Source organism: Chrysemys picta, chromosome 1 (assembly GCF_011386835.1).
Source record: "Chrysemys picta bellii isolate R12L10 chromosome 1, ASM1138683v2, whole genome shotgun sequence".
Classification (NCBI taxonomy): Eukaryota; Metazoa; Chordata; order Testudines; family Emydidae; genus Chrysemys; species Chrysemys picta.
Window position 1 is genome coordinate 106,752,875 of NC_088791.1, and position 17,394 is coordinate 106,770,268.

Genomic DNA, 17,394 nt, shown 5'->3' on the forward strand with positions numbered 1-17,394 from the left:
GGCTCTAGGATCCACACTCAACTGTTTCTTTTCTGTAGTTCAGCATATAATACCATCCAGAACTCAACCCAAAGAAAATGTTTACACAAATTAGTATCTGTCATAGCTTCTATTTGTTTAAAAACTTCAGCCAGCTCTTATTCAGCGGCCTAGGTTTAAATTAGTTGTCATTGACCTGACTTTAATCCTTATTTCTGAAAATGACATTAAACATTCACAATTCAAATAACAAAGAGCATTAAAGTAACTGAAATATAAATAGTAAAAACAAGAATTTAATTAAATAATATAAACTAGGAGTATCCAAGCTGCCGTTAGACAAATACAGATCCAGATTCCTGTGCTCCAGCTATATAATTTCATTGGAAATTCTGGACCACACAGGAACTATTACAATTGCATAACACACATGTATATTTTGTTTGGTTCTTAACCTTAATACAACACTGGTTCGTATGCTAAACTTTCCATCATAAGGTTTCACTATTCTATAGTCTGGAATCTGGTTGAATTAGGAAAGACATTTTCTCTCATTCTTGTACAAGAATTTATCACAGTTACAATGTCACTACAGGCAAGAAAAAGCAATTGGAGTGTCTAGACTAGATTGGGTTAGAGTGGATGAGATCAAAGACTAATTTTAATATTTGTGGATTATGAAGCATGCATTTGGGAAATGGGAAGTCTTGAGACTCAGAGGATTGTGGTTTAATTGGTAGCAATTTGAAGTGACCATTCAATAAAAATAAATTCTTGATTTGGCTTCAGAATTGTATATTTTAAATTGAAGTAACTTAAGAAACCTGTGTAACCTCTTTAATTGTCACTCTTTATGCTCTTCTTTTTACCCCAATTGTTTTCCTAATCCATTTCTAACTTGTCACCGGTATAGTCCTTAAACTCTTAGTAGCATCCTGCTCTCTTTTAGAATTTCTTCAGTCCTCTAGTGGTAGCCCACAATTTAGTCCCAGCTAACTGGCTCTTTGGGAAGTCCCCATAATATGGTCCCCATGGACTATGGTGTAATCTAATCACCTGTGACTGGGCCCTCTCTGTGGACACATTTGCAAAGGCTGATGCAGCAGAGGTGATTTCAGCGATGTCTAACCTCAGTGATTCCTCCCCACAGGAAGCCTCATGTGCCTATGTGCTGATAGTGACAGCTGTGTACTGGGTCTCAGAAGCGGTACCACTCGGAGCTGCAGCCCTAGTTCCTGCTTTCCTCTATCCTCTCTTCGGAGTCATGAAGTCCAGTGAGGTAGCTCAAAGTGTACTTTTGAATCACTTCTTCTTACTCTTTTAATCGTTTGCAACAAACAATTCAGGAGGGCAACAGGGATAACAGGGTGCTAAGTGTCCTAAACATGTAAAAAGTAGGCCAACCATCAGCTTATAGAAGGAACATAGTATGACATTCTGGGGTGCAATCTACACTGATGTGGAGCTATGTCACCCCTGGCCTGCAACCTTGGGTGTCTCACAGTGCTGCTGTAGCTTCCAACTTGCATCACTCACAATTAGCTTGCCAGCATTCAGGTCACACACACAGTGTCTTTGTATAGCCACAGACCTGGTCCATCAGCTCTGACCCCGGCAGCTTGTCAGCAGAGACCAGCCACACCCTGGCTTCCACGAGCCTGGGTTACTATTTGCAGGGTGACCCCAATATACTCCCAGTCCTGAATTTCCCCAAAAAACATGTGTTCTGCACTGTCCAGCCCTCTCCTGGACAGTCCAGATATATTAGGTCTGTTGCCCTGCAAAGGAGATCCACACACAACAGTTTGTTACCTTAAATGAAGTTACCCAAATAATTCACAACACTGGATTAGTTTTAATTAAAGAATAAAACAAGTTTATTTAACTATAAAAATAGATTTTAAGTGAGTACAAGAAGTAATAAGGCATTAAAGTTAGAAATGATTACAAGAAAAATAAAGATAAAATGCTTTCTAAACTTAAGAAAATAGACTTGGTTCAAGGTGAAGTTCTTACATGTTTTCAGTGCTTTGCTGACTAAACTCTTAGGCCAGGATCTGTTCCCAAACTCCATAAGTCCATTTGTTGTCTTAGGTGGCAAAGAGAGATGAATAGGGAGAGAGAACTTGGCGTGCTTTCCCCCCCTCACTTTTATAGTTCAATCACCCTTTGAAATGCATCTTCCTGAGAGGGACCCCTAGATAAAGTTCTTTCTAGCTGAGAGCAAGGAGACACGGAGTCTGGTAGGGAGGGGGATTATTTTGCTGCTGTTTGCTAAGATGCAGACCTATTTGTTCCTGCCCCTTTTCCTTGCCAAAGAATGGCCACTTGATACGTTATGGCCCATCAGCTTTGATGACACCTGGCTGTGGGTTCAGTTTTTCCTTTGTCTTTGAGAAACAGGTTTACCCACTTCCCAGACTTGTCTGATAAACATACTTCAGTCATGATTTCAGCTTATGTTCATAACTGTGAATATAATGTTGTTACATACATTTGATCATGAAATTATTGACCAGCAAGTTAGTTTTCAAATGATACCTGACAAGGCATATTTTACACAAATATTATTACAATAGCGTATAGCAGGGGTGGCCAATCTGCAGCTTATGAGCCACATGCGACTCTTTTACAGTTAAAGTGTGATTCACGGAGTCCCTCCCCCCATTCTCTGACAACCAGACTGTCTGAGGGAACTCGGGGCTTCTGCCCCGTGGGAGGGTGTGGGAGGCTAGAAGCCCTTAGCCCGCCACCCCACCACAGGGTTAAAGAATTGAGCCCCAGCAGGCATGCCCCAGCTCTTGAACTTCTGAAGATTGTTCTATGCAGCTCGGAGAGTCAATAAGTTTGTCCATCCCTGGTGTATAGGATGTGAATACAGGGGTGCATTCCATCACATAGAAATATAGGAATGGCCACACTGAATCAGATGATTGGTCCATCTAGTCCAGTGTTCTATCACCAACAATTCTCAGTATCAGCTGCTTCAGAGGAAGGTGGCAGAAACCTTGCAATAGGTAACTATGGAATAACTCTTTCCCAAGGAAAATTTCCTCCTGAACCCCAATACTTAGAGGCTGTCTGATCTCTGAAGCAGGAGGATATGCATGACTGATATTAATATTTATTATTATAACTAGCGACAAAGAGTCCTGTGGCACCTGTGGCACCTTATAGACTAACAGGTCTATAGACTTCTGTTACTCTATAAGGTGCCACAGGACTCTTTGTCGCTTTTTACAGATCCAGACTAACACGGCTACCCCTCTGATATTATAACTAGCTATTCTTATCTATATAAATGTCTGATCTGTTTCACAAATCCAGCTAAGCTCGACCTCAGTGATTGATATCTTGTGCCAATGAGTTCCACAAGCTGTGTGTGTTGTGAGAAAAAAAGTATTCCCTTGGATCAATTTTGAATTTTCTTCCTTTAATTTTCATTAGTTATCTTGAATTATGGGACTAGGGACTTCCATTCATGCTATCTACATTCTTTATAGAGTTTTTCTTTTGTTATTGTTCTCAGTATGAAGGTCATAGTCAGCTTATTAGAGCAGGAAGCACACGGCTTATCTACAATGTGTATAGAAGCCAGGAAGTCATACTCCTCACTCGGAGCGTAGATTTAATCTAAATGTAATACAAGGCCTGAATGTAAACTGGTACAGTGAAGTGTACAGACAGCCTGAAACTGCTCTGCAAGGTGTGAAGTGCCCTGGCGATCAGCAGTGTGCCCTGGTGATCAGCAGTGAAATGGCTAACCGTGTTGACATGGAAAATTACATAATTAGATTACAAGGTTATATTTTGCACTTGTTACACAAGCTCAGCCTGCCTCTTACTTGTTCCCAAGTGCCAAAACTCCAGCTGTGCCCTATTCAACTGCAAGGCCCTTCATTTTCCCCTAACTTCTAAACAGCTACATGTTTTCAGTACAAAATTCTGCAGCATGCTGCAGATTGAAAATGTATGGGCAGCATGCTACAAATTGAATTTAATATGTAATTTAAATAACTACAGGAATACTCGACAGACTGCTTTATTCATTTATCAAAAATAAAATGAAAACTTAAATTAAAAATAAACAAAAACATAAGCTGAAACTGTTGCAAAATTTCCAGTCGCTGCACTGGAGTGACACAGAACAGAGGTTCTTGCCACACAGTTTACAACAAATATTGCTCACAGGGCCATGTGCGTGTGTGTGTTATATTCATTTGTTTCTCAAAAATACTGTAAAAGGGATAAAGGGAAACAATTGAGTCTTTGTGCTGCTAGTTCGATAGATTCCTTTCATTCAGTCTAAGAACTTCTTTATTAAAAAAAATGCTGGGCAGGGTGCTAGGGGGAAAAAAAAAGTTAATGAGGCAGAAAGTAGTGAAAGAAAGCCAAAGAGGTGATATTTAACAGTTTCTGGCAAACACTTAACCATGATGGCCAAATCCTTTTTCGTCACCATGGGAATTTCTTAAATAAAAATAAATAATTTTTAATAACGTATGATAGAAATCTTGACCCCATTGAAGTCAATGGCCAGGCTCCCATTGATTTCAATGGGGCCAGCATTTAACCCAGTGTTTTCAAACCCTAACCCTACATTTAGTTAAATACATAGTTGGGTGTCGGGTTAAATGTGTGCCTACTTTTTTAAATATTACTTCTTTGGGATCATCTCCACAAGGAAAATAAGAGTGATTTTAAAGTGTGGTAGCTGATAGGTGATTGCTAAAGCATTTAAAATCCCAGTGTAGACAGGGAAAGTTGTAGTATTAACTGTTAGCTGGTCCTTGTAAACCCTTTCCTGTGAATCCTTCACCTCAACTAGCTAACATGTTAAAACTACAACTTGCTCTGTCTGTATTAGTGATCACATTTTAAAAATGCGCCCTTTGTTCAAGTGTGGAAGAGTCCTTTGACTTTCTTGAACTAGCAGCAGGCACAGTTGCCAACTCCATGAGTTCTGCGGGGCTGGAGCACCACTGGGAAAATTTGCGGGTGCTCCGCACCCACCGGCAGCCAAGTTCCCCCCACCCCCTCCTCATCTCCTCCTCTCCTGAGCATGCCGGGTCCCCGCTCCTCCCTCTCCCAGCGCTTCCCACCTGCTGCCTAACAGCTGTTTGGCGGCGCTTAGGACTTTCCGGGAGAGAGGGGGAAGAGTGGAGACGCGGCGCACTTGGCGGAGGAGGCAGTAAAGAGGTGGGGCAGGGGTGGGGACTTGGGGGAAGGGGAAGGAATTGGTACAGGGGCGGGGCCAGGGGTGGTGGTCGGGGGTCAAGCACCCATGGGGCAGAAGGGAAGTCGGCGCTTATGGCAGCAGGAGCTGCAGTTGCACAGCACATCTGAAAACCAGACCCACCTATTTACATGCTGAAATATGAATTTAGATGCCTAACTTCAGGCAACTAATTTTGAAAATTTAGACTTTAGGGACTTAACCCAGCAAATCTGTGGCTGTCAGGAATAGCGCCTAGGCATCCTTACTTTCTTTTTTTTAACTATGGAGAGGCAGGATGGTCCAGTGGTTAGGGTACTAGTTTAGCACTCTGGAGACCTAGGTTCAGTTTCCTGCCACAGGCTTCCTTTGTGACTTTTCAGGGAGAAATGAGGCCACAATTTGGCTCTAAATATCTTACCCAGGGTCACTGAGAGAGTCTGTGTCAGAGCAGCGGGTTGATGTTTATTATACAGGCATTGGTAAGTGACTCCATAGTTAAATTTGCATGGAGATTTGCTATGAAATCATGATTAAATCCTGTTCTGTTTTACACTTTGGTGATGGAAATTTGTCCCAAAATTTCCAGAAAATTCTTCAAAAAGCAATGGCATTTTCAGTGTAATTTTTTTTTTAGTAAAATAGCTGCTGATTTTTGTGCGCTCTCTCTCTCTCTCTCTCACACACACAAACACACACGTGCATGATCAGTGGCCATTACACACCGACATTTCAATCTTTACCTGGTTGGGTAGAGTCAACATGTCTCTGGGGGCTTTTCTGTGGTTGCATTTTAGCCCTGGCTTTCCTTATGATTAAACAGAATTAAGTGGGTAGACAGTAAAATCCCCAGGTTGAGTGAGCACTTCAGAAACTGCCACGTTTATACCTATGGTGGGAATCAGTAGGAGATGTTTTAGTTTGGGTCTAATCAGAACATTTAACACATTACAAAGCAAACCCTATTCACAGAAGTAAGAGAGAATCACGACTTCTCTCAACTTCTCTCAGTCTCTCCAAAATTGAGAAACCTAGTGACAGGTGGCATGAGACATATTTTAATTTATAAACACCACAAGAAAGAAAATTAAGATATGGTATTTTGACTCATAGGTTCTCCAGTTCTTCCACCTTGCCAGCATGTTCCCTGCTTGGAAACAAGTAATATAAGCGTCTTCACCTTCCCAGCATGCTCTCTGCAAGTAACTTTCACTCTGTGATTGCTTATCTCCCGCTTGCCTTTCCTGCAGGTGGCTGCAGAGTATTTCAAGAACACAACTTTGCTCCTCATGGGGGTGATTTGTGTGGCTGCTTCTGTTGAAAAGTGGAACCTACATAAGCGGATTGCCTTGCGTATGGTCATGATGGCTGGTGCGAAGCCAGGCATGTGAGTGAATCCTCTGCCTTAGAGCATTAAAGGATAAAGACATCAAGTTTAAAAATAAATGACCAAATATTAATTAAATCTAACCCTGTATGCTTTTCAAAAGCAAATGATGTCATTACCCATAATGTACTGTACTTTTCCAATCAAGTGCCCTAAGTCAATCTATGATGATCTTTTCATGGGCTGAAAATTTATGAATTTTCCTGTCCTCTCTCTCTCTGCCTCTTCTTTTTGCCTTTTATGCCTTCACCAGTACGCTCTGTTCATTGTGCTCTCACACTTCTTTGGTTCTTGCCTCCTCTGTTTGTTCTCTCCTTGCCTGTTGTTTGATGTGTACAAAATACTCATGATGAAATGCAGAATTTCCTGTTTTCATGTTTTAATGAATTCGTAGTCAGGACATAGGTGGGACTTAAATGATGCATTATATTGCACTGGGGTGAATTTCAACTTGATGCAATCTAATATATTTGTAAGCAAAAAGAATAAATAATAAATAAATAAAATATTAGAAAAGGGGATCACATGAAAAGTTGTAAAAGTGTCCCAAGAGGGCTGTTCTCTCCTGCGTTCTAGGTTACTTCTCTGCTTTATGTGCTGCACAACCATTTTATCCATGTGGCTTTCCAATACCTCCACCACAGCGATGGTGATGCCAATTGTGGAGGCAGTGCTACAAGAATTAGTGAATGCTGAGGAGGAGCATGAGGTCATCGGTACTGCAGGCAACACCATTTCTGAAGAGAGGGAGCCAAAAGGTAGAGGATGATATGAGTAATTTTCCTTTTACTTTTAGATATTTAAGACTGAATCCAGCTCCTGTAAATGGGCATAGATCCATGGAAGTCAGTGGAGCTATGTGATTTACACCAGCTGAGGATTTGGCCCGTGTTATCTATTTTCATTTATTTTATATGCGATGCTTATTTTATAGCCTTAGGGGTGCTTGGCAGGAGAAGTGGAGTTAGGATCCTGAGTAGGCTAAAGGAAGCTGAGGTGAGGGCATCGCTACAGGACAGATTTAAGTTGTAGCTTATTCACAAGATTTCAGTGAGTTCTAACTATATGGAAAGTTTGACGAGTCTGTGACAGGACGGAGGTAAGGTTGTTTTGGTGCCCTAACTCACAGGTTTGGAATTATTTTACGTTTAAATGGTGAATTTCCAGGGTTGATAATGCTTAGTTTTCAGACATTTATAACATCCCTATAGTGCAGTTTACCCTAAATTACTGATATGTACTCTCAACATAGTTTTTGTCTAGGAATTTCCTTGGTTTTTGTTGTTGTTGTTTCTTTTAAATGAAAATGTTCATAGAGAATGTTCCCATGTGATATCTCTATTGATTTAAATATGTGAAGTATCCACCTTAACTAGTTTATTTAGTTCTAACTTTTGGGGAGGAGGGTGATATTTTCTGCTACACTCTGGCTGCTTTACCCAACTTGAAAACAGCACAAAACAGCCAGTTTACAGCTGCTTTGTTTAATTGGAGCTGTACAAAACACCTTCAGTTTCCCCCCTCCCTCTTATCCTCCAAATTCTTACTGCCTTTTCCACCTCCCTACACACACATCAGTTGCCTGCACTCCTCTACATTCCCTGCATGAACACACACACACACACACACATATATATATATATATATATACACACAACTTAGTTTCGCCACCCTCCTAGTCTACCTATTGAGTAGATCTGGTGCAATGGATACAATGGATACTTTTGAATATTTAGGCTTAATGGTCATTTTGTGCCATTAGTTTTCATAACTGAAAGTTTTTGTGTTACAAAGAAATCCCCCGTTTCCAAAATGGCCATCATCTCTCATTGCTGTCAATGGAACTTAAGCCACAACTTCTCTCAGAGAAGACAGTGGCCATGTATGCTTCACAGAGGCAGAGGCACTCAGTACCACTGAGAACAATGAAAGTTCTGGACCATCTGCATCAGAAGGAAAATAGCTGATTATGCCTTGTCTAGTATTCCCATGGATGAAACAAGTGTGAGATAGAGCTCTCTGTCACAACAGGGCATAGTTAAGGTTCTTTGGGTCTCTTAACTGTATTTCCAAACCTTAACATGTTTGGATTTCTTTAAGTGTAACTCTAACTCTGAAGAACATCTGTTCCTGAGCTAATTTACAACATCACTGCAGTGTTTTATACCCTTTGTTGCTGAAACATACTCTCAACCTTACCTCCATTTTGATGTAATGTTTTGTCTGGGAATTAATAATGGAATGTCTTCATTCATCATTGAAAAGCTTCCAGGACACAGAGGCACAGCCCAGAGGCATGGAAGCAAAGGTGTATTTAAGCTGGTCAGGGTCTGAAACAACCCTTCTTCCCCCACACCACCACCACTGCCATAAAAGTTGACAGCTGAGGGAGCTGATCTAAGGTACAGCAACCCAGTCCTTGTGGCCTATGGGCAGCTACACAGAACCTCCATCATGCTATGTTATAGCCCCAACCCAACCCCGGCATGACCCTTATGCTGGGGGCTGTGAGAAGGCCTGCACAGGGCATCCTATAGCTGTCCAGTTCAGTACTTGTGCTAGAAGAATTCTCCACCTGTCAGCTAAGGGGCTTTTTTGCCCCATATGCCACTGCAGGGGCTGTATTGGGAGGGAAAATCCCTCCTTTAAAAAAAAATGGAGGTCTTCCATCTTAGTACTGACCAGATTCAACCTTGCTTAGTCTCTCAGATCTAAGACTGAGGCTATACAGCTATAGTCACATAGAGTGTGTTGCTGTTAGGTCTTTATTGGCAAAAGTTAAATAAACAAGAAAATATGGAGTAATAAGATACTGCATTAGGTCCCCGAATAGAAGGAAGTGTTTATCGAAGATTCTTTCTGGATTCATTTTACATTAGCTCCTGCATATTCATGGACACAATTCTGAATTGAAGCCAAGGAAATCAGCTCATCTCCCATCTCTGACAGTCTCTCTCTCTCTCTCTCTCTTTCCCCTCCATCCCTCTACCCATTACTTTAGGTCTCAGCGAAAAACATGGCCAAGCCTCAATGGAGGTCATTTTCATCAATGAGGAGTAAGAACGAATCCTGTGCATCACTACTGGAGATATGAACCTACACAGGTTGCAATGAGATGAACATAAGAATGGCAAAAGGAAGGGCAAACAGAAGCTTGCAAATGAACATTTTAGATGTGCTTGAAGGGAAAAGATTATGCAAGGAGTGGGGTTAGGGTAACAGATGTCCCTATTTTATAGGGACAGTCCCCATATTTGGGGCTTTCTCTTATATAGGTGCCTATTAACACCACGCCCAGGCCTGATTTTTAACACTTGTTAGGGTTGCCCTCCAGGATTGTCCTGGAGTCTCCAGGAATTAAAGATTAATCTTTAATTACATATTATGTCAGGAATACGTCCAACCAAAATTGCTATCTGGTCACCTTAAGTGGGGTTAATGTAATGATCTGGATCTCACTATGCTATGATCCACAAGCCACACAAGATAGATGTTAGTCATGTTGCTTTAATGTTAGTCACGTTACTACTGGAAGGTGCTCAGATGTTATGGCAATGAGGGAGGTATAAGGATCTACACAGAATAGAATAGATTAATAGTGTTGGGTTTTCCAGTGATTCCCTCCACTGTGATAGTGATATTAAAGGTTTGGCCATAAACACTGTTGGTTTCATGGAGGTGGAACCCCATCATCATAGAGCTAGAGATAGACCCTTGGAACAAAGTATCAGAAGGGTAGCCGTGTTAGTCTGAATCTGTAAAAAGCAACAGAGGGTCCTGTGGCACCTTTGAGACTAACAGAAGTACTGGGAGCATAAGCTTTCGTGGGTAAGAACCTCACTTCTTCAGATGCAAGTAATGGAAATCTCCAGAGGCAGGTATATATCAGTGTGGAGATAACGAGGTTAGTTCAATCAGGGAGGGTGAGGTGCTCTGCTAGCAGTTGAGGTGTGAACACCAAGGGAGGAGAAACTGTTTCTGTAGTTGGATAGCCATTCACAGTCTTTGTTTAATCCTGATCTGACACCATCTGATGGATTAAACAAAGACTGTGAATGGCTATCCAACTACAGAAACAGTTTCTCCTCCCTTGGTGTTCACACCTCAACTGCTAGCAGAGCACCTCACCCTCCCTGATTGAACTAACCTCGTTATCTCCACACTGATATATACCTGCCTCTGGAGATTTCCATTACTTGCATCTGAAGAAGTGAGGTTCTTACCCACGAAAGCTTATGCTCCCAGTACTTCTGTTAGTCTCAAAGGTGCCACAGGGCCCTCTGTTGCCTTGGAACAAAGTAATTCTTCCCATGTATCTAGCTGAGATGTCATTGAGATGTCATAATAAATGGAACTTTTCACAACTTCAGCAGACTTTAGTTCTTGTTCAGGTGCTCCACTACCCACCCTGAACATGTGCCTTTTGGGATAGCTGGGAAACATGCATTTAAAAATATATTTTCTTTTCTTTGTTTTTAGTGCTACGACCACTGACTTCAGCTCCCTGGTACATACTAAGGTATTGTGATAGGTAGTACCTACACCATGTGACCAACACTCAGCTCTGCATTATAAAGCAGTACAGCAGGAATGATCAAAAGCACACTCCTCTATCTTTAATGGGAGGTAGTTCTGGTAGAGTCCATATATTACAGCATGCCATGCTTTAGCTGGATTCTATCAGCCTAGCTCATGAGATTAAGATGGAACACTGGTTCTGTAGTTTCTGTGGTCCGTATCTCCATCTTACATGAGAGGCTGTGATTAGCTCAATTGATTAGTGCGTATATGTAGTCCATGGGCTCCTAGCAAGTAGCAAATGTGGCCTTTCGTTCTGCAAGATTTGGGCACTGCTGCAGTCAGGGATGTTCAGTCAACTAGAGCACTCTAGTGGCTAACCGTTCTACACCTTATAAAATCAAGACTCGGGTGCTTCTTGCAAGGTTTATGTTGGATTCTACCATCACAAAGCTGCCATGGTGACAGAAGGAGATGAGCTAAACTGACCATTTAATTTTTAAGATTTTTTTAAAGATAAAAAGACCACCACCCCACCACAGGGTTAAAGAATCGAGCCCCAGCAGGCATGCCCCAGCTCTTGAACTTCTGAAGATTGTTCTATGAGCTCGGAGGGTCAATAAGTTTCAAAGGTTTCAGACAAATTGTAGTCAATTTATTGGAAGATTATCTGCCTGAAATATTCACAAAGCACCCTTGAATTTAATTCTAAGTGCCTTCTGGAATTAGGTAGAGAGTATTGTCTAATCAAAGGACATTTACCTTCTTATAGAATATGAATGGTGTGCACATGATAGCCAACCCAATTGGAACTGTGACTCCCCCAAACAAGGGGCAGAATCTACCTCAGGTAAGAGGTGGTAATCTTCTGGGGGAGACAAGTATCACACATTCTTTCTGGGTTCAGGTTCTTACCTTGTAAGTAGCTTTCCATGAAATCTTTGCCTCTGCAGTCTCAGAACATTTGACGATTAGGCCTGTGCTGGTTCCTCAGATGGTTTCCACTTTTTTAGTTCCCCCCTTCACAGCCCTGTTACATCTTTTTGGGTTTCTTTGATGAGGTGCTCCTCACAGGCTATTCCCAAATGCATTCAGTATCATATATTCCATGCTATGGCTAAACAGTTTCCATTTCTGTTTTGCTGTTCCACTTTGTTTCCCCAAATGTCCCTCTGGAGGTAGCTCTACCTAAATATCAATTTTTGGCACAGGCTAAAACCAAACATAAGGTAGACAGAAACTGTTCAAGCACCTTATGGACAGCTCTATCAGCCCTCACTTCCAATATTCCGGCACTTCCTGTCCTCTGACAACCCATCACACATGCAGCACATACTCACAGAGACACTTCTGCCAATATACCTCAATCCTGATCTGCATTTCCTTCTTCCAATCCTGGGCATGCCTGAGGCAGGACTTCAGTTACATGTATGCACTGTTTTTATGCACAAACAGATGCCCAGCAGACGTGAAACTCCAATCAACACATTTATTTACATATATGGCTCAAAGGGGGTTTATACCCAGATCCTCAGAAAAGCAACTGCACTACCAATGCCATAGAGCATTCTCCCATCTCATACCAACATTCAATGGTTATTTTATAACCACTAAACTCATTTCAGTTTTGACCTAATACAGATTTGAACCAGGATTTTCATGAGACAGACTGCAGGAGGATTGATAAACTCATAGCAGCACCATAATCCTCATAGAAAATAAGCCCATTACAAAGCAATAGAATTATATTATGGCAAATGAATCCAGCTTCTGTGCTGCTGAGGCCTTTTTCCTGAGCCTACAGTACAGCCTTTTCTTTCTCCCTTCCCTGTGCTACAAGTGATAGGTCTCTAGGAGTGGCACCTTATTATTTTCAATATAACACTTTAATTTCCCAGAACCATGCACTGACAGCCACCACTATGGAACCTTCTTTTTGTCACGCTGTCTTTTGCAGCCATGTTTTCATTTACCACTTCTCTCTGGGACATATCCTAATAGCTAAGCATTAGGTATCACAGCTAACTATCTTGCACGTTCCCCCTCCTAATATTAGATTGCTAATTAGAGGTTATGACTCATGAGTCAGTGTGAGGGTGGAAAGTCTGCCAAACATTGCCTGGAAGCTTCTAACATGCCTCAAGGATTATATGTTCTTAAAACTGAAATAATAGAATCTCCTCCTCCCAGCTCATAAAGGTTTCCTGGTATCCAGTTGAGATCCCATTGAGGACTGGAACAGGGCCAGACTCTGATCAGAAGTCTGATTACTGTTTATCCTGCATTTTGGTTGCAAATCAAGCAGTTTGGGGTCACTGGACAGGTCACTAGTTCTGATCCCAGTTAATTCCCATGGAGAATAAGCTGCCTGCTCTTTCACAGGCAGGTTATTTCTTTGTAACCTGTAGACATCTTGGCACTCAAAGTTTCCCTCTGGCCCAGGCCAGGCTGTTGGTAGTGTCTAATACTCCTTATGGCATGTCTTTCTTCTTACAGACTCAGATACTTGTCCTGCCTCCTAACCCCAGAGATCTGGACCTGAGCACTAAATACCAGTACCAGTCCAGACATGATCACATGATCTGCAAGTGCCTGTCCTTGAGCATCTCATATGCTGCAACCATTGGGGGATTGACCACCATCATAGGGACCTCCACTAGCCTCATCTTCTTAGAGTACTTCAACAAGTAAGTGATATTGCACAGTCTCTGTCATTACATGAGGGACCTGTGCTGGAGTAACTACTGTCACCATGATGACTCTATCAAAGGGAAGATATTCTCTTTATAGATCATTTTGCTTCTATCTTGTATACTTTCTCTTTGTATATACTTTGTCTCCTAGGGCTTTATTACTAAGGGTATTTGACTGAAAGCAGGATCTTTGTTTCTTATGTGCCCATGCCCAAATGGGAGTTGACCTCTTTTCAAAAGATCTGGCCCTCTATTATAGTGGACACATGCATGTACACAGACGGAATGTTTGTTTGCTTCTTTTATTAGAAAAAAATGCAAAACTACTTTGAGGGTCAGAGATAATTTCCCAGACTAACTTTTGAAATGACATACATGGTTCTTGTAAAACTGATTCTGGTGGTGAACTCTTGATGGAAGATTTGGGTTTTCAAGCACCCTCAAAGAAGACATATTAGTGTGCCTTGCTATTATGACACTTCCAGCACTTTTGGGTTGTCATGAGATGCACTGCTAAACAGCTTTGCCAGAGTCCAGTCTGCTGCATTAATTATTTTATATTTTGTGGCCCAAGACCACAAGTACACAGAGATCATGAGTGAAGACCTGGTGCTATTGAAGTCAATAGAGTTTCAGTAGGGCCAGGATTTCATCCCTTGTGCTTGCCTGTACCTCTGAAATTATCAGTACCTATGCTATCATTTTTTTAAAGAACAATTCACTGTATTGAAGCAGTTTGTGATACAACTAGGATGAAAGACACGATGCAAAAACAGTTGTATTGCATTATAACGTCCATTCACTGGTAAATTTAAATTCCATCCTCAAACTAACCTGTTATTTCCATTTATATGGTTGTTTTTACATGTCATCCAGACTGCCCCAAATATGAATCAATTTGTTTCCATCACAAACTCCTTGGAGCAAAGAGATATTTTATGCAGATGTTAATTTCTGTTGAGATGGGCATCAGGATGTATTGATCTGTGAGCTTCTCGACTGAGGTTACTACATATATTCGTGACATGTTTTGAATCTATATTACACTGGGCCAAATTAATCCCTCCTGTAGTAGCAATAAAAATATGTACCATTAAAACATTTCTAAAATGTCTGGGGTAAACGGAACACATGCTGGTATTTGGTGTGGTGTTGATATAAAGGCTAATTTGGCAATCATTTGGGAGTGGCTTTGCTATGCATGTGTAATACAGTTATCACAAACTCATGCTAATACAACCCTTATGCCATGCCACATGGCCATATATGTATGCATAGATGCATGTTGTGGGAGTCTGACCATGCATCCTGTGGGCCTTCTTATCTCTTATACGGTCTTTTTCTTTACAGCCACTATCCACATGCTGAGGTGGTGAATTTTGGAACTTGGTTCTTGTTCAGCTTCCCCATATGCCTCATCATGCTGGTCTTGACTTGGTTCTGGATGCACTGGCTGTTCTTGGGATGCAAGTGAGTGCAGGCTGCTAGAACTGTGTGGGAATCCCAGGGCTAAAACAGCAGGGAGTGCCACAGCTTCCTCCCAGTGCTGATGCTAGCCCACTGGGGGTCCTAAGCAGGAATATTTTGGGGCTCCCCACACAACACATACTAATAATTAATAGGGGGCCCCCCTTGAGCTGCTCAGGGCCCTAAGTAATTGCTTAGTCTGGTTATGCCTAGCGCCGGCTCTGCTGGGAACCACCATTTTAGAGTTCACAAAGGCCCTAACAATCACAAGGGGCAAATGCTGAGTCACTGTTGCTTCCCCTTACCAGGGCAGTGGGTCCAGTCCACTCCCTAGAGAAAGTGTCCTTTCCTAGTAGCACTGGATGTGCAACAATGGACTTTATTGATGCTTGAGTCCAGTGGCTGAATAAGGCTGATGAAAATCTGCTATACACCATGTTTATTTTTGACGGGAACAGCTTTAACACTGCACTGCCTTGATGAGGGCCATTAAGCAACCTTCTGATCAGAAGGTGCAACTGAAAAAAACAAAAGAAAAAGAAAAAGCCAGTTAGTAAAAACATGATCACGTCCCTCGATCTGCTGGCAATGCCCCTACTTATACAGCCCCAAATGCCGTTAACCTTCTTGGCAACAAGGGCAGACACTGTTGACTCATATCCAGCTTCTCATCCACTGTAATCCCTAGGTCCTTTTCTGCAGAACTGCTGCCTAGCCATTCGGTCCCTAGTCTGTAGCAGTGCATGGGATTCTTCCGTCCTAAGTGCAGGACTCTGCACTTGTCCTTGTTGAACCTCATCAGATTTCTTTTGGTCCAATCCTCTAATTTGTCTAGGTCCATCTGTATCCTATCCCTACCCTCCAGCATATCTACCACTCCTCCCAGTTTAGCGTCATCTGCAAGCTTGCTGAGGGTGCAGTCCACACCATCCTCCAGATCATTAATGACCTGGTCAGTGGACTTACTTTGGTGTCAAACCAATATCAATGACAGGGGAATAAGGCTCAATATATCTGTACTTATACTGGTATAAAGGGCCATAATCATGGTGCTAGAGACAAAAATCCTATATTTATCAACAGAATAGGTGAGCAGTGAGAGTTAAAGCTTTCCCTCACTCCCAGGCTGAAGGCAGGAGAGGGAATTCCATCTCTATGATTACTTTAGACTAGGGATGGCCAAACTTACTGACCCTCCGAGCCGCATACAACAATCTTCAGAAGTTCCTGAAGGGAACATGCCTGCTGCAGCTCGGGGTTTCAGCCCTGCAGTGGGGTGGTAGTCTCCACCTACCAGACTGTTTGGGGGAACTCGGAGCTTCTTCCCTGTGGCGGGGTGGTGGGGCTAAGGGCTTCTGCCCAGCAGGGCCGGCAGGGTCTTGGAACTTCAGCCCGCCGGGGCACACCTACCAGGGCTCGGGGCCTCAGCTCCACTCCAGCTGAAGCCCTGAGCTCCAGCAGGCACCTCCCATTGAGCTGAAGCCTCGAGACCACCCTCCCTGCTGGGCAGAAGCTCTTAGTCCCACCACCCTGCCACAGGGAAGAAGCTCTGAGTTCCCCCAAACAGTCTGGTAGGCGGAGAATGGGGGGGAAGTGTGGGGGTTCCACAAGCCACTCTTTAACTGTGATAAAGCTGCATGAGGCTCACAAGTCACGGTTTGGCTTTAGACCGTGGCCTCTCCGAGGGAAAAATAAAGCCAATTGTGAGGGCAAGAGGGAGTTTGGCTGACATCATTAACCTATTTCACATAGGAAAATGAAATAGCTGTTAAATGATAATGACTTCTGGTTGCTACTGATCTTGAAGTGCATTTGAAGAGGTAAATAGCTCTGTGCCCTTTTCTCAATCTTCTAGTTTCAATGTAAAAGGCTATAATAAATTATTTATTTTTTAATCCTGAGAGGAAACAGGCCCTAACATGACTCTCAGTTCCTTTATTTTTTTAATAAACAGCATTGAAATTCCACATTCCATCCAAGAATTCACCCTGATTAATGTTATTCTAAAGAACACCAATGAACTGAAGCATTATTGACCTTTTGTGAAGTGTTGGTTGGTTCCAAGCCTCTTTAATCTCCAACTCCTATTCTCTGTGGTTCATTAGAGAATATGTTAAGTTAGGAGTCTGGTTATA

At 42.2% G+C, this 17,394-nt stretch overlaps 1 protein-coding gene across 1 annotated transcript in view; it reads left to right on the forward strand.

Annotated features, from left to right (window-relative positions):
- The window catches only part of SLC13A4 (solute carrier family 13 member 4), a 37,530-nt gene that overhangs the window by 7,278 nt on the left and 12,858 nt on the right, over nt 1–17,394 (forward strand). The window contains exons 2-9 of the mRNA XM_024107754.3: nt 1,130–1,258; nt 6,445–6,581; nt 7,158–7,339; nt 9,583–9,637; nt 11,061–11,100; nt 11,872–11,949; nt 13,596–13,786; nt 15,143–15,262. Coding sequence (XP_023963522.1) covers nt 1,130–1,258; nt 6,445–6,581; nt 7,158–7,339; nt 9,583–9,637; nt 11,061–11,100; nt 11,872–11,949; nt 13,596–13,786; nt 15,143–15,262 — 932 coding nt within the window. The remainder of the gene's footprint in view (nt 1–1,129; nt 1,259–6,444; nt 6,582–7,157; nt 7,340–9,582; nt 9,638–11,060; nt 11,101–11,871; nt 11,950–13,595; nt 13,787–15,142; nt 15,263–17,394) is intronic.